The sequence below is a fragment of the Lygodium microphyllum genome, chromosome 2 (assembly GCF_053477565.2).
Source record: "Lygodium microphyllum isolate KBCC chromosome 2, Lygodium_microphyllum_v1.1.10, whole genome shotgun sequence".
In the NCBI taxonomy this organism is placed as follows: Eukaryota; Viridiplantae; Streptophyta; class Polypodiopsida; order Schizaeales; family Lygodiaceae; genus Lygodium; species Lygodium microphyllum.
Genome location: NC_141136.1, coordinates 59,586,603 through 59,604,746, shown reverse-complemented (window position 1 = coordinate 59,604,746; position 18,144 = coordinate 59,586,603). Strand labels below are relative to the sequence as shown.

The window sequence follows — 18,144 nt, the reverse complement described above, 5'->3', positions numbered from 1 at the left end:
ACAAGGATAAAAACATGCTTTCCATTGATACTGCCTTGAATGTGAAGGGTGCTGGGGCTATGGGAACCCATCCAAGTGTCCAAGGAGATCAAGCAAAGGGAAGTGGGAGGTGGGTGGAATGTTAAATCAAGTATCTGTGATGGAGCATCGCCCGGGTCAAAGGGAAACCCATCCTTGAGGTCATAGAACTGCTCATGATCAACATCCTCCATAGGCTCAGCCAGATCACTAGGCAGGTCATCCTCCTTAGTGTGCCAATCTTCCATGACATACATGCTATGAACTTTGAACTTAGCTATCTTGTATGGGCATTGGGAGGCATGATCAGCAGTGTACTTATCTCCACACTTAAAGCATAGGCCCTTTTCCTTTCGTTCCTTCACAACATCTAGGGAGATGAACCATTGGCTATACTAGACCCATGGGAAGGTGATGCAGTGGACTGTTTATTTTCAGCATACTTATTCTCAGCATTAGATCCCAATGCTATCCCAAAAGTGCCCATTTTTCTTTCAGCATGGAAAGCGGGGTAAGTGGGTATCTTGGGGTTGTTATTGGGCATAGAAGTGCCTCGAAAACCACCTCCGTATGGGGCTGATCATGAAGGAGTCCATGGCTGTCCAACACCTTGCTAAAAATTTTCATTCTTACGGTACTTTCTTGCATATCTCTCAGCCAGTTCAATTGCATCAAACTTTGTGGTAGGTTTTTGGGCCATGACATCTACTGATAAGCTCGATTCCAACCCATAGATATACTTGTGCAAATTAGCATCATCACTAATGCTCTCTACATACATGGTCAAGTTCATGAACTAATTTGTGTATTCACGTATAGTGAGGTTACGTTGGTCAAGAGTGTACCATCGTCTTGCCAATTTCTCTTTTTCCACAGAGGACACAAAAACTTGGACCATATGCATTTTAAAATCTTCCCAGTCAATGAACTGTTAATTCTCTCTATTGATATAGCGCCACCATGTGTGGGAAAATCCTTCCAAGTGGAGAGAAGCAAAAAGTATTTTCCGATCGTCAGTGCAGGGGTAGATATTGAAGTAGGACTCCAACTTAGACGTCCATTCCTCCAAGTCAGATGGTGAGGGGGATTGCCCATGGTACTTTGTTAGGATGACCTTGTCACGCAGATCATTGGGGCCATGATGCCTATGAAATCCTTGCTATCCATACATCTCCTATGGTGCATTAAGCCGATGTTGTCCATTATAACCATGCTATCCATGATTTCCAGGCTAGCAATTTGTACCATATTGTCCTTGATGGGGCTGATTCATATGGGGTGCATGGGGGCTCCTAGGGAGAGTGAGGGAGGCCGACCAAGGATGGGAGAAGGCATCAAAGGGATGTTGGTTGCATGGTGGACGGGGCAATTCAATAGGGGCTCATCACGCGCATGAGAGGGTTCACCGATCTCGTAGGTAGAAGGGGAAATTCCCTTAGCACCAAGTATACCCTATGGACCATGAAACAGTTCCTGATGTGGAGGACGTCTAGACTCATGCTTAGAGTCAATGGTCTTCTCTTAGGATAAAGCGGTCGCTAACTGAGCAACAAGAGTAGTGAGCTACTCCAAGGTCTATTGAGTCTTCAATTTTGAGAGAGCCATGTGCTTGATTGCTTCATCAAACTTGGACATCATTTGGCAGTGGTTGGTGACCATATCATTGTGTCGTTCCATATGACGGAGCTCATGCTGACAGAGCGTGTTATTGAGAAGGGTGTACGGTTCCTCATTCATGGAGGTTTGGGAGTCTCTAATCTCCCTCTATAGTTTCTCTTGGGCCTCGCGTTTGCCTTTCTAGCTAGCCATCTAGATGCAGTCCACAAGACCAGCTATCAGTAAAAGGGGTGTAACTCTTTGTAGGAAACTCCGATTGATGAGGTTTTTAGCTCAAGTCAGAGAGCATAAAGTCCTCCTGGATATGAGCTATTAACCTTTGTGACAGAAAATTATTATAATTTCCTGTAATGGATTTATTGTGCCTGTCCTGGAGCGGTCTGCACCCTATCCACAGTGACCCTAGTGCATAAAAATGAGCATAAATTTCAAACTGTAGCTCCGATTGGGGAGGTTTTTGATTCAAACAAAAGGGGAAAAAGCCCTCTTTGAGGTAAGCTATAGGGTTCACTCCTAGATTCAAAACATAAATTTCTGCAATAAGATCTTCTTGACTGTCCTACAAGACTGTGACTAAAAACACTCATGTCCCTTATTGCCAAGGTCTTACATGGATAGAGCATAGTCCAAGGGGACGAATCAGAAACAACAATAGCATACTAAGCATATTGAGCATGATCTCAAGCATCATTGTATACACATTGGATCTGCCATTAATGCATAAATACATCCGTTGCCATACATCTCTCTTGGCTGCATGCACTTCAAGTGTCATACATGGGTGCCATTAGCATTGTGGGGGTGTCCAAGAGGGATCATTGGATTAGGGGGAGTGGATCTCATGGGAAGTACCTACACCTGCATGCAAGTATCGGGCTCCAGATCACTAGGAGGTGGGCAAAGTTTCCCCGGGGCTAGGTTGTGCACCCCTTCAGGGTCTTAAGTGGTAAGGGAGGGCCTTTTTCCTCAGTCGAAGTATATATGTCAGACATTTTTATTAATCAATCAATATGAGATGCAATGGAAAGAAGACATTTGGCCTTTTCATGAGATGCAAGGAATGACAAGGTTGGGGTAGGGGTTACCTTGGCAGTCTAGTGACTCACTGGCTGCTACCTCACCCAATTTACAATGGCTATTATTCATTTTGGGCTCATCCAAGATCACAAGACAAAATGAGGGTTAATGTCAGCCATCACAATGAATTTCAGGAAGAGGTATGATGCATGCACACGAAGAGAATTGAACTATCAAACCTATGCAATCTTGAATCTCTTTAACAATGGATTAAGCTCATCAAGTGGATAAATTGAGATATTAAGATCATATTGGCATACCTCTTTAATGCTTGGGAAGACCGTTGAATCATGAATCATCATGATGCCCAATTGCTCCATCGACCAAGTCCGGTTGGTTGGGGCATCCGTGGAAGAATACTTTGGCATTTGAATGCTCCTACTAATGAGGAAGGCTCCCGTGCTTGTCCCTGAGCTTGAGCTTCAAAAATGGGGAGCTTCAAGTGAAGCTTTCATGGTTCCCACAAAGCTCCCTTGCATGCTGAACCTCCATGTCTTCTTCCATGCAAGAGAGATCATTCACGGGCTGAAGGACTTGTGGGGTTTGAGCTTTCGGGGTCAAAGATGGCTTTATCTTGAAGAATCCATGGCTACTCCAAACTGTCCAAACTGTCCAGTTGTTGTCCACCTTGGAGGTTGAATCCTGAGGGCAAGATTATCAAGAAGGAGGAGATCAGTGTGCTGATCAGGAACTTGGAGTGTTAGAGGGCAGCAACGAAGGAAGGCTAGAGCAGAGGGGGAGGCAGGAAGAACAGGGAATAGTAGTGCAAAATGCACCGCAAATTGCGGGTTGTTCCCTGGGCTCTCTCTTGACCTGTGACCCTTCTCAAGGGTTTGGCCTATGGTCAGGGGCAAGTGGGGAAGGCTCCTAAGGTCTCAGTCTTGCACTCCCATGATTGCTCTGGGAGAAAAGAAGAGTTCTCTCTACTGTGTGGCTATGGCAACTTGCTTGGGAGGAGAGAGAAAGGGGCTGGAGAAAAAAGTGGCTGAGTTTTTGTCCTCCTCTAACCCTTGAAACTCCAAACTTGGCATGGAACCCTTAAAATTTGCATGAAAAGAAGTGACAACCTGCTATTTTAACCATTTTACATCCATATATGTTTGATTCTCCAGCCATAGCTCCTGCTTGCTCCAAAAAGCTAAAGTTAACTACAGTCCTTCTTGCTGTACATGTACATGTAAGCTAAGTAACTAGGGTTTTGGGATTTGAAAAGGAAGAAAGGGGGAAGGAAAAAAGGACCAAAGACTGAAGCTCGGATACCACTTGTAATTAAAGAAGCTGAGAGGAGAGAGAAAAAGACTTGAAGAGAGAGAAAGAGAGCAAGAAGAAGAAGGGAGAAGACTAGAAGAGGAGAGAGAAAGAGAGAAAAGAGGAGAGAAGGGAGGAGAAAGACATGGAAGCTGGAGATGAAGGTGAAGAGTATGATCTTGATAATAACTGGTTGCTCTAATCTGGGACTCTTACACCTTATATACCCCGGTCAGTGTGACTGGGTGTCTAAACCCTAGTCGGTGTGTATCTTGCTTGTTACACTTTTCAAGGAACCACATAAGGAATGTGGGGTGATGGCCAAGCCAAGCATTGATTGCTGTCCAAGGGGCAGCTAAAAGCTACTTGATTGATCTCTGAGTGATGGTCAACTTCTAGCCATTCATGCTCGACATATCACTATTAAGCCCACATAGATTTGATTCTTGTTCGTAGGATTCGCAACAACAAGGATTCATTTAATCTTAATGTCAACAACATACTTTGAGAAGCTACCTTGTAAAAAAAAAAGAGGAAGAAGATGATGAATGAAGAGGTGAAGAGCTTTATACAATGGTCACACCCTCACCACCCCCCCCCCCCCCCCCCCCCTAAAGCAAGAAGATACAATCAAATAGTAATAAGAGATCTCTCCAAGATTGCATACCACAACAATGAGGTTATTCATTCATGTCTTGATTTTTAGGCACCCTACTCTCCTTTCAGCTTAAGACTAGACTTCTCTTATTCTGTATGCTTTCAAATTTTAATTAGCCTTTCTCATGTTAAGTGAAGGTGATTATATTGCTCATCATTATGTATATATGGTGAAGGTTATAAAATTAGTTGAGCACACTTGTTTTGAGAAAGCTATTGTTCATGTGCATTGGGAGAAAGCCATGGGTGAAGAAATGGTCACTTTAGATGTAAATCAGACTTGGGATTTTGTAACACTACTTGAGGGAAAGAAAGCTATAGGTTGTAAGTGGATTTACAAAGTAAAACATAATGCAGCTCAAAGTGTGACTAGGTAAAAAGTGAGATTGGTTGCCAAAGGTCATGCAAACTTATGAACTTGATTATAAGGAGACATTTGCTCCAATGGCAAAGATGGCAACTGTAAGAGCTATCATTGTAATGGTTGTAGCAAAAGGTTGGAGTTTGCATCAAATAAATGCAAAGAATGCATTTTGGCATGGTGACTAGCAAGGAGTGTACATGGAGTAGCCATAAGGTTATGAGAGGATGGTTCACTCTTATCATGTGTGTAGACTAGCAAAGCCTTGTATGGGTTGAAACAACCATTGAGAGCATGGCATGACAAGACACTATAGTATCTTGTATATACTAGTTTTCATGTTGAAAATGTAGATCGCTCGCTTTATAGCCATCTGAGTGATAGGGGCATTCTTGTGATTGCCTTGTACATGGATGATTTGATGGTTGGGGATGGAGCATGTGAAGAGTCTTCTCAAGGGGTGGAGCATGTGAAGAGTCTTCTCAAGTAGAAATTTGATATGAAAGATTTTGGAGGGTTGAAGTACTTTCTTGGCATTGGGGTGATAAGAACATCTTAGGGGATATGGCTCTCACAAAGCTAGTACATCTTAAATATGTTAATGAAATATGGTATGATTAATTTGTAAGTCAATCTCAATGGTGCTATTGAATTAGAATGTGAAACTAAGAGTAAATGTCGGTGAGGTATTGGAGGATCCCACAATATATAGAAACTTGGTGATCTTTATTACTATTACTAGGTTAGATTATAACTATACAATTGGCTTTGAGAGTCAATTTATGCAAGTACCTTGTAACCCCCATTTGGACAAGACATTCCTTGTGGTACCTTATGGCCACGTTGGATTATGGCATTTTTTATGAGAATAACTTGTTGATGTAGTTACTTGGTTATACTAGTGCAAATTGAACAGCCATTGTATCTGACAAGAAGTTCACTTATGGCTATGTATTTTCCTTTGGGAGTGGGGCTATGGGTTGGGGCAATAAGAAACAAACCACAATTGCATTATCAAGTACAAAGGCAGAGTATAGGGGTGCTGCTATGGCAGCATGTGAGGTAGCTTGGATGAAAAAGCTACTTGATGATTTAGGGATACAAATAGATAGGAGAGTTGCTATTTATTATGACAATATAAGTATCATACAATTGGCTAGGAACTCGATGCTTCACACATGAAATACATTGAGGTTCATTACCATTTCATCAAATAGTGCGACTTGGGAGGTGATATTGATATCATATATGTAAGCATAGAGGAGCAAGTTGGAGATATTTTCACCAAGGCCCTAGGAGAAAGAAAACTTTGGTATTTCTAAAGCTTACTTGGAGTATAGGTCATGGAGTTGAGCTTGAAGGGGAGTGCTGAGATATAAGCTCAACATGAGCTGAAACTCATATAGCTAGATGTCCGTTTTTGCATTCATCTTATTGGCATGGTTAGTACTTGCATTAGTATATCATTCCAGTGATACTTATAGCTTTAGTCCACCTACCCAAGGTAGATTATATAGTAAAGTTGGATGCTCTTATTTAATAGATGTAGTCCATGTTGCAAAATATATTGATGAGTACAATTTTACTTGGAATGATAGACATAAAGATGGCATATGGCATGTGACAAGACTTTATAGGGCTTATGCCAATCATGGGGATTCGTGGATGGCCCCGATGCCATGATCAAACTAATTTACAATAGGATGCATTTTGATCATTTCCTAGTTGAAAGATTTGCATGTTTGAAGTAGATGAAGTATGGATTGCCATGTCAAGGCTAAACACACCCTTCTTAAAGGACTCTTGCTTTATTAAAAAGGTTAAAATGGTCTAATTTAGAGCAAGTGGTATGCTAAAAAGTCGTTTTGACAAATTGTAGGAGTGTGCTAAGGTTAGCTAAGAGTATCTAAGGCTTTACTTAGAAGGGCATCTATGGTGCTACCTCAAGAGCTTGAAGTTTTCTTCTTCATGTCATAGCTTTGCAACATCATGATGTTGTTCTTATAACATGTTGATGGATGTCCTTAAAGTTTAGGATAGGGTTAGAGTTGACAATACCAAGATCCAATTGCAAGCAAGGTGGGAATTGGATTCGAAACTAGATGGGAGATGGCTCTTCTTCATTGTTTCTTCACACTTTAAAGAATAAGCAAAGGAGGACATGACTCTATGACAAATAATGATGCAGGGGTCACCTACCATGACAACGTGTCACTTGCAAAAGCATTTATAAGACATCTCTAAGCTTCTACTATTCTCTTGGAACCTCTCTAGTAGAGAATCCTATTAGAGGTATGAAGAAGATCTAAAGGAATTTCCATGCCATGTGAGAAGGTAATCTTAGATGATGTTGCATTGTGCATTGGTGGGCCCTTTACAATTGATGATCTTGGTTTTGTAATCAAGAAGATGAAGAAGGGAAAATCCCTTGGATTTTGACAATATCCCTTTTATGGTCTATGTAGCAATTTGGAATGTATGTGAATAGTTTACATCTAACTTTGCCCATGCATGTAGAAGTTATGGAGCTTTATGAATGAAGGATTCATTAAGCTAGTTCCCAAATCCTTAGATAGGATCTAAAAAATGCTTGCTATAAGGTAGTTGCTAAAGCTTTAGACATTCAATTAAATTTTGCTTCCTACAATACATCAAGGGAGATATGGGTTTGTACATGGTCATAAGCTGCATGATGCCATTTTGAGTTTTATTACTTTCCATGGATTTAGCAATGGAACGACACGGATAATTTTTTCTAATCAAAATGGGCATTGATATGATAAAGTGTATGATCTCATTAGTTGGAGGTTATTGATGGCAATTATGCATGCCTTGAGCTTTGATAACTAGTTCTACTTCATGGTTGCTACACTCTTCACTAATGCACCAATATCTACTTGTGTAAATGGCTTATTCTCCCACAGCTTTGAGCTCAAGTGTTATTTGAGGCAAGGCTAAACAATTTCCATCTAATGTTTGTCATAGCTATGAACCCCCTACTTAGGATGATTGATTAGAATATAGATAAGGGCTGCTTGGATGGGCTCCCTATCATGGAAGATACATAATTTTGCTCTCAAATTTTTGTGAGTGACAATTCTAATCTTGTTAAGGAAAATAAAGAGAACATTGAATCCTTTCCGAAAATTCAAGATTTGTTTGCCACCATCTTTCTTTTGGTTATGATCAAAGGAAGGAATCATGGGATATGATGATTCTCCTCCCTAGCTTAAACAATATTGCTTGAAACATCTAAAAATTCGTAACATTTTTAGGTACTTCGGTTGTCCTTTAGGGATACTTGCTATCACAAGTGAAGGTTTCAACACGTTGGCTCCCAAGGTTGATGAGAAAGTTAAGAGATGGAATTCTTTTCCTCTAAGTTTTATTGGCAAGTTGGTGTTTCTCATTAGAATCCTTTCAACCTCGGTCTCTTTTGTGGCAATAGTACTCCTTTATCGTGACTCATTGGCTATACCTTGAGAAGTTTTTGAGGGATTTCTTATAGAATTGTTGGCTCCTTCTCAAAATAGCACTATTTATCCTAGGGGATAGTGTCCCTCTTGAAGAGTAATGGGGGCCTAGGTGAGCCATTGCTCTTTAAAGCTAGAAGATTATCCTAGTGTTCTGGAAACCCCCAACATTGGGTGGTTATTCTTAGAGAGTGTATTTCAAGAGTAAAATGGTTGGAGCAATGTGGCCCAATCTCAATTGGTTAGATAAGCTTTTAACTTTGGAACTAATAATTGGAGTTCCTACATCGAGGGTAGTCAAGCTCTTATAGATCCCTAGATGTTAATGCTTAACAAGCTCAAATGGACTTCTTGCAATGACAAAAAGTAGACATTTCTTTAATCCTGGTCATTTGGAGTGTTTTGGAACTGCTTCCATCTTGTAGTAAATGAACTCAAGCTTTCTAAGACCCTATTTGATGAGGAAAGGTTCTAATGGATTGATATGTGGGATCCAATCAAGGAAGAGTGCAAATCTACCAAGGAAGTTGCTCAACAAACCAATAAGGAGGAGGCAAGATGGTTGGAACAAGTTTTATAGAAGCATCAAGAGAGCTCACCCACTCAACATTTTATGCCACTTGATAGTGTCCTAAAAGACCTCGAAAATTTCAAAGGGAAGGATTCCTTGAAGCTAAAAAATAGGGATGAGTTTGATAATTCATCTAATCACGTGTTTCTTATGGAAAAGGAATACTTGAAGGAACTTTTGGAGACATTCTTGGAGAATATGGAAAAAGAGAATCATTGGACCATGGAAGAGGACATACTTAATCTACTATTGTGGAAGGTTGCATCTAGGAAGCTACCAACAAAGGACAAATAGGTTTAGAACTATCTCCCATTTTTAAGGCTTCATACTATAGGTAGAAGGAAACAATTCCTTTTCTATGCTAGCACTTTAGTGTTGCTAAGACTTTGTAATAAAGTTAAAGTGAGGCTTCACACAACTAGATTTAAGGCACCAATTGGAGTGAAGACTACTCTCTTTGGCAACGAAGGGGCCCTTGATGATGAATCTTTGAAAATATGGAATGTGGTAGCGATAAAAGAGTTTGTGCAAGCATAGAAATAAGGTATTGACAGAGGAGAGAAAATGTGGTGATGATGTTCTATTTAGAACTTATGAGCAAAATATTTTAGGCATCTTGAAGGACCTTTTTGGGAAAAGTTGTATTCAAGGTACCCTTTAGGCTTCTCTCTAAAGTTAGAGCTCAAAGCATTTTGGTTTCATCCATTGAAATCACTTTGATGTTGTATGCACAATCTTATTTCATATCACATTTTTAAACAAGCATTTTTTATTTTACCATGAAGTCTATTCTCAATAGGGGAGATGTGAATATTTCACCTCATCGATTGATAAAAATATTGGTTCAAGTGTCTTTTTTGAAAAACTAGTGTGTAAATGGCCTTTGAGTGGATAAGATCTACTATTTTAAGTAGGGGTAGTTCGTCTATAAACATTTACACATGGAAAGCATCCATAGCGTGGACAATAGCTTTGAGCTAACAAACTCCATAATACTTTTTTTTGAGAGAGGGATGGGACTTGCATTGTGTACGAAAAACTTTTTCCCCAACCAATGGAAAAAAAGGAAGAGATTAAGATATAATTAATGTTTGGGTTAAAAACTATAGCATTAACCGATTTTAAGGTGTTGTCACATGCACTACTTGCTTTACTTTTTGGATGTGTAAGAAGTGATTTGAATTTGGCAGCATTCTCGTATATATTAAAAGGGCTAACTTGCCAGATATTGGAAAAGTCTAGTTGTGACTTGTGTGTGGCATCATGACCATTATAACTAGAAACGCCCCGAAAATAATGGGTTTTCATCAAAACAAAGCCGGTTTTTAAAAAATCCAACCGGGGAAAAATACAGGAAAGGCTGGTTTTTTGTGAACAGTGGGGCGGAAATCACTTGTTCAAATGGTGGCAAACTCGATACTTTTCCGAAAGAAGGTCGAGACTCGGTGCCCAGAAAAACCAGCGCCAGTTCCCTACGAAGGAAGGCCTTACCCGAAGGGGAAGCGAGCGGGTATTCCTGTGCTGCAGCCGTATTTTGGAAAGAATCGGGATTCAGCCTTCTCCTTCGTGTAGGAACAGAAGCGGAATTGAATCCCACCTCTGATGATTCATCCTCAACACCAGCATTGATCCGTTTCCCAGCTCCTTCCTCGTCCGGACGAGAGGGGGCTTCTTCGCGGAGAGCAATAAGAAGAAGCAGGCCGGTACTGCTTCGTCGACACCGAATTTCCCGATTTGGAGAACCTGGTTTTGAGATTATCTCCGGCTGATTGGAAGGAGTGCTGGAGAGAGAGCTGGAGGTCATAGCGCGCCCTGGTGTGGGGGTCGGAGAGGGCCATGTAGGCGGAGTGGATTTGCAGGAACCTCTGCGTGCATGCCTCCTTATCGGTTAAGGGAGCGGTGTCGGGGTGGTTTTGGAGGGCGAGGCGGCGGAAGGCGGATTTGATGTGGGCGGGGGAGGCGGTTTTGGGGAGGTGGAGGACGTCGTAAAGGGAGGGGGGTGAGGACGTGTTGGCGAACGCGGACGTGGCGGTGGCGGTGGCGGCGGCGGCGGCGGAGGCGGAGGCGGGGGGGTTGATGCAGGGGCAGAAGTGGGAGGAAGGAGTCGAGAGGGCAATCGAATAGAGAGCCGATGCCATGGAGGCAGGTGAGTGTCTGAAAAGGAGCAAAACACAACAATGCCTGTGCGAGGAGCTGATGATGCGAGAGAGATGAATGGCGCCAAGTCGTTTTATAAAAAAACCAGATTCCGCCTTGCGTGCTGCAATACCGTCGGCTCTCCCTCGGTTGTGCCCACAGCAATGACCTATCGCCCAGTTTTCCCGACCCCGCGGCCCGCCCATAAACTTCTCTTTGGGTGGAGCAGTCAGCTTTCCCGACTCCCAGTCTCTCTCGTGCGTAACATTATATATCGAAAGTATATACAAATTATAATATTTCTACGACAATATGAACCGTCAAAAAGCTCTACTTTTACCTTTTGTTCTTTTTGGCACTTTACTCGGAAATTAAGACGTCGCCATTGGGGTTGTAGCTCGAGTGTTTTGAGTGTGTGGGTGTGTGAGTTCAAACCTTGGGCATACCCTTGAGGCATCTTTCAAATTCAAATTCAAGCCTTTCTCCAAAAAAGAAAAGAGAGATTAGGATGCCACTCCAATCGACCAGAGGGTATAATTTATCTCCATGGATTACACATTGCAAATTGCTCATTCAGAAGAACCGAACTAATGATCTCATGGAACTCACACACCTACTGTACCTATTACCACGTGCGATCAACAAAATAGTTATTTTATTTAATAGCGTATATATGATACATGATTACATTTATAGAAGGGGCTTTTTAATCCTATGCGTATATTACACAAGATCTTGTTGCAAGGGAGGGGATGCACGTGTTTCTACTTGTGGCCCCACCAAAGACTTGATCCTTGCAATCTGTGTGCTCATAAACCCTAGCCGCTCGCCTGCAAATTGACCCCTTGCAATCCACTCTTGTCAACCTTGGCCACCCACCCATAAGTTGACCCCCCACAGTCCATGCGTCCATCCCACAATTTGAGACACTCACCCACAGATCAAGGTCAATGCCTCCACACCCTAAGCCCTCCATCATCCAAGCAATGCAATGCAATATGCAAGTGACTCTCTCTCTCTCTCTCTCTATATATATATATATATATATATATATATATATATATATATATTCAAAATATACATTATAGTTAGATATATTAATGTATTAAAAATAACTTTCTCTCTCACATACATAAAATCAATTTAGATGTAAATAGTTTCTCGATACATCTTACATTAACAATGGTGATTCATCTTTTCGTGCAATTACTACACTTTGTTGTCTCCATCAACTTCATCTTCTATTTATTTATGTTTATGTTTAGTTCATGTTTGCATTTGTATTTTGTTATATAATCTATAATTTGACTTTTTTTTTCTATATATGTTTTTATTTGATTCTTTTTGCTATGTACTTTGTGCATCAGGCATCATACATCACACAGTGTTGAATGTTAAATAGTGGTGATATGCAATGCAAATTGGTCAAGAGATATCCTAACTTGGTTTATGGCTTAATTGTTGTGAATAATTTTAATACTCTTTATTAGTGCATGTTTTCATTTTGTTATCTATGCATTGTGATGTTGTGATTATTTATTGTTTATGGTTTTATATATATATATATATATATATATATATTATATATGCTCATCTTTTTTCTATATTTATTATAATACATCATTCTCTAATATGGTATTTTAAAATATTTTGTAAAGTTTTTTATTGTTGATGATTTGTGATATATATTTAGACTTATGTTTTATTTAATAATTCATCCTTTGCTAATTTGATTTCTAAATATTTTTATTAATGTATATTTTCATATTTGTAATAATAATAATTATTAAAGATTTATAAGCCACCCTTTGCCAATGTAACTTTTTTATATTTCTTTGTTGATATCCATTATTATTATTTTTTCGATGAGGACGTGAAATATTAAAAAGGTAAGTATGTACAATTGGGGATCCTGCCCCTATCTATCAACCACATGACTTATAAGCCTTACAAGGCTACCCTGACTTACAAGCGAGAAACTTATACAACCGAACTTGGTGGAGCTAATCTAATTGGATGAAACGAGGTGAGCTTGTTTGTTCATTTGTCTGAGGCGCACCCTGAGAGCCATTATCAGTATCCAGCATGGCCTTGGTGGCATGAGGGTTACTAGCCATTTGCCCCGTTGTGTATTGTTATTCATGTAATTATTGTGATTATATTATCTTTTATATTTTTCAAGATCTCTCTCTTAGTCTCTCTCTCTTTAAATCTTTATATTTATAACTATATTTATACTTATGTTTAATTTTATAATGCATCCTTCATTAAAATGGTTTTTTTAATGTTTATTGAAATAACTTTTTACGTTTTTTTATTATTGTTAATGATTTATAATCTATAATCTTTATATTTAGACTTATCTTTTATTTTATAAATCATCCTTTAGCAATTTGATTCCTTTAAATTTTTATATATATATATTTTTATTGTTATTATTTATGATTTATAATTTATGCTTCATCAATTTAATTTTATGGAGTTGTTATTAGTATATATTTTTGTTTGTTTATAAATTTTGTGATTATAGTATTTTTTTCTTTTATATATATATATATATATACATACATGCTGTCCACTCCCTGCATGCTTTATCTTCTTAGAGAAGATGGGTCAATATTTAAATTTTATCATAAAAGGTGTAAGGGACTAGATTTTTGACCATCAAATTATAATAATAAGTCTCCTTCATCTTCTATCCCTCTCTCCAGCTTTCATGGCTTCCTTCCTTCCTTTTTTGTCTTTCTCTCTCTTCTTCTAGTATTTCTCTCTCCTTGTCACTCTCTTTCTCTCTCTTCTACTTCTCTTCTTCTCTCTCGTCTCTGTAGTCTTCTGTCTCCTCTTTCTCTCTCCCGAGTCCTCTCTGCTTGACAATACTTTTATAGATATATATTTTTTAATTTCATATTTTTAATTGGATTCACCAATACAAATTTAATAAAGATTGTTTGTATATGTTTTTATGTTATTATTTTTTAGAAATATTTTATCTAATCTATTAAACTTATTTTTAAAATGATTTTGTATTTTCAATGGTTTTTTTGTTATTATGTGTTTGTACTATATGCTATAATTTTTGCATTTTCTTACATGTTTGAAAATCTCACACAAGCACATGTGCATGCACACACGTGTGCACACACACACACACACACACTCTCTCTCTCTCTCTCTCTCTCTCTAATATACTACATATATATATATATATATATATATATATATATATATATATATATATATATATATATATATATATATATATATATATATATATATATATATATATATATATATATATATATATATATATATATATATATATATATATATATATATGCGTGTGTGTGTGTGTGTGTGTGTGTGTGTGTGTGTGTGTGTGTGTGTGTGTGTGTGTGTGTGTGTAGCTTTTGACACACTCTTTAATGTTAGATTGGTGATTGTTTTTTGAATATAGTTGCCACACTTTTGCCTCTATATCCCTTCATTTCCTTTATCTTTGCAAGTACATGCTCTTCCATCCGTACTTTTACAATAATTTGAATATGAATGAGAATCTTAAACTTATTGTTCATTATTTCATAAGTAGATGTTTTATTTAGGTTTTTTTCCTTAATCGATATCATTATTGCTGATTGAATTGAATAAATTATGTTGGTTAGTTTTTTACCTACCAATTTTATTGTGTGGTTATTACAATAATAGTTAATTATGATAATAATGTATAGTACTTGTATGACATAATGCTGTACTTGCATAGTTCTGTGTGTGTGTGTGTCTCTCTCATGTGTTTTTATAAATTTCTTTATCTAATCCTTTTTCTTTCTTTGTCTCTTTGTCTCTCTCTATTATTCTTATTCTAGTGTTTTTTTTCTATGTCTCTCTCTCATTTGTTTTGATTTTTTTGAAATACTATTGGTTATTTTTCTACTTTTCTCTCTTTGTCTCCCCCATGTGTTCTTGTTATGTTTTTTGTATATCTATTATTCTTTTTCTTCAATTCTCTCTCTCCCTCCCTCCCTCCCTCCCTCCCTCCCTCCCTCCCTCTCTCTCTCTCTCTCTCTCTCTCTCTCTCTCTCTCTCTCTCTCTCTCTCTCTCTTTGTGATTGGATTTTTGGAGCCTGTTTTTGAAGCGGAAAAGTGCCCAAGAGGCATAAAAGACCAAATTTTCATGGAAAATGAAACGATTGCAAATCGATGAGCTGAAGTTTTCCTGGATAGAGTTCGATGCTAAGAATGCAATGCAAGTCTTGGTTCATCATTTGGAGTCTATTTGACCCCCAATTTACTCCCTGTAAGGTTTGGCGTTCTAAAGTAGCAATGTGATCTGGGAGTCGAAAAGTGTGTGACGAAGGCCAAATTAATAGATTTGGATGCCACGAAGCCATTGTGGCCAGTTGGATCTCGAATCAAAGTTTGTTTGGGCCTTTCTTATGCAAAAAACCACTTTTGATGTAATGTGAAAACTCGGAAGATGAACTAGTTTTTTTAAAGTTTAAAACCTTAAGCCTTAATTAAAAGACTCAAAATCACAAAAACTAAATCGAGGCAGGGAGGGGGCACAAATTTATGCCTCTTCAAGGCTCGGGATCATCAAGGGGATTGATGGTACATCTTTGATCTACTCATCAAGGGCTTCAATTTGACTGTGGACACACAGATTATCATGTAAGGAATCAAAATGCTGATTTTTAGTCTTTCTCTCTCCTCTCTCCTCTTATTGTGTATTTCCATGGCTAATTCAATGAGAGAAGGGGATGGGCTGAGGTGAGAGATTTTGATTGTGGGACGATGCTGGAGCATAAAGAAGCGTAGATCCAGGTTGGAAGGATTGTCAGAGCGGCTGTTGGGAAGCGTCAACGAGCCTCTAATCATGAGATACGAATGACATAATGTACGGTTGTATGAGTAAGTCATCGTAGATTTTATTGCTTTATGATAAATTTTGGTTAGAAATGGCTGTCAATGATGTGATTGATAAAAAATGTTAAAGAAATCAAGAAAAATCAGTCATCTATTAATTTCTTCATAAACACACAAAATCTGCAACATTGTGGTTTAAGAAAAATCGTGTGGTTTTGGGGTTTTGTTGTGTATATAGTGTTCATATAGGAAAGAATGTGATGAAAGAATAATTCTCAATCAGATCAATTAGCCTAAATTAGTAAATAAATAAATATTGGCATTTATCAATAAATAAATAGCAAAAAAAAGAAAAAATAGAGAAGAATAGTTTTTTACATTCAAAAAATAGAAAAAAATAACATTTGTGTTTGTGAATGTATGATAAGATTGAGGCATGAGGTTTAACCTCAGTTCTTCCCTATCTCTATGTTAAAGTGGGTATTTATTGCTTTTATGAAGGAAAATATATTAAAAGCTGCTCTCTAAATCTACCACCGAATGCACAACCTTAAGCGGTAGGGAGAAGGGGGGTCTTAAGGGATGATGATATGTTGAATTATAATGATGCATGGCATATATGACATGTGTGGTTTAATATTAAGAGGGTTCAATTGTACAAGCATGCTCGATGCTGGCTCTAGGCAACGTAGCAATCTCGTTTTTAGAGTAAGGCATGAAAATAAATGTTTTTGCACTTTCACAATTTTGGTTGTCAATAAGGAAATTTTTTTGAGGACTATAAATCATACACAATCGCATTGCATGCAAAACATGATATCATCCTGGATCCACAACAATTGTTTTTTATGAGCAATGACCTATGTTGAGGAGGTGAGGTACCCTAAGATGTAGGCTTAGTGGTTCGTTCCTTGGAAATTATTTAGCAAGGAATATCTATTATCTTTTGGATCAATTCATTAAAAGAGTAGAGCATGTATCGTACATGCTTTATGTGTTCACGATACATCTTAGGGCCAATCCTTGAGGTGTAGGAGAGCCATAGTGGGACCATGACAATTAGCCGAGGGGCGCTCCCTTTGTTTGTGCTTACGTGGTGTACTACACCGATATGTGTAGGAACTCCTCTCTAAGGAGTGTGGGAAGGGTTATCTTTGGATTAGAATTCATGCAAATGCAAAGTTCTATATTAGAGGCTAGGGTAGTATACTCCTTAGATGCTCCTGGCTGTGAGGCCATGAGGGGTGGTTTGTGTATCTAGTAGAAGCTCGGCTAGTGCCACAAAGCTAGTGTCATGCCCCTTTTAGGTCCCAATAGGTTGTGCATTTATTAGGTGCAGCTAATAAGCCGAGTTTAGTTGTGCATTTGTCAAGTGTAGCTAATAAGCGGTGGTCTTCGAATCTCGGTCCATAGGGACCAATTTATTAGTATAGCCCAAAGCAGTAAGATAGATTCAAAATATTATCAACCCAAGCTTCAAAAGCAAGAAAGAACGGGCTAGATGGCAAGCCAAAATTATTAGGAGATATTCTTTGCAAAAAGGAGTGGTCTGATGTCCCTACAAGGGACGGGTCTTAGTAACCCTAGTCCCACGAATAGTCCATTAGGAGAAGGTGGAAGTTATAGTACTTCTCCTCTCCTAGTTAGTCAGCCCACTTTGAGTGGAGTAATAGTTCCCATCATTCAAACTCCTTTAGCAAATCCAATTGTCACATGGCGCAATCCATTGCAATCCCAATAGGAATGCTGAACTTGATAGCCTTAGGATTTCCTCTACCCATTTTTAATGGGTTAACAGAGGAAGATGCAGAACTTCATATTAATGAGTTCCAAAATTTAATGTTCAACTATCGAATCCAAGATGGACACTTGATGATGTTATTTAATATGACTTTGAAAGGACAAGCTGTAGTATGATATTAGAGCCTAGAGGTTGGAACCATAACTATGATTTATTTATTTTTTGTGGCCTTTCGGAGAGAGTGTGCCCTTGAAAGGGGAGGTCAATATTGGCTACGTGTTCTCAATGTAACAATCAAAAACCTCACGAGAATGTTCGAGACTATACCAAGAAACTAAAAGAAGTATTTCGTAAGTTGCAAACCTATATTCCTATTCCAGCTGCC

At 38.6% G+C, this 18,144-nt stretch overlaps 1 protein-coding gene across 1 annotated transcript; it reads right to left on the bottom strand.

The window, feature by feature from the left end:
* Positions 1-10,193: 10,193 nt before the first annotated feature.
* Positions 10,194-11,222, bottom strand: LOC148039784 (chaperone protein dnaJ 11, chloroplastic-like). Its single transcript, XM_087665568.1, has one exon. It carries the CDS (start codon positions 11,158-11,160, stop codon positions 10,636-10,638), a length of 525 nt encoding a protein of 174 aa, XP_087521694.1. The 5' UTR covers positions 11,161-11,222; the 3' UTR covers positions 10,194-10,635.
* Between the last annotated feature and the right edge of the window lie 6,922 nt (positions 11,223-18,144).

What these genes read in the sequence shown, in the direction of transcription:
- LOC148039784 (XM_087665568.1), bottom strand. Translation starts at nt 11,160, where the DNA reads ATGGCATCGGCTCTCTATTCGATTGCCCTCTCGACTCCTTCCTCCCAC.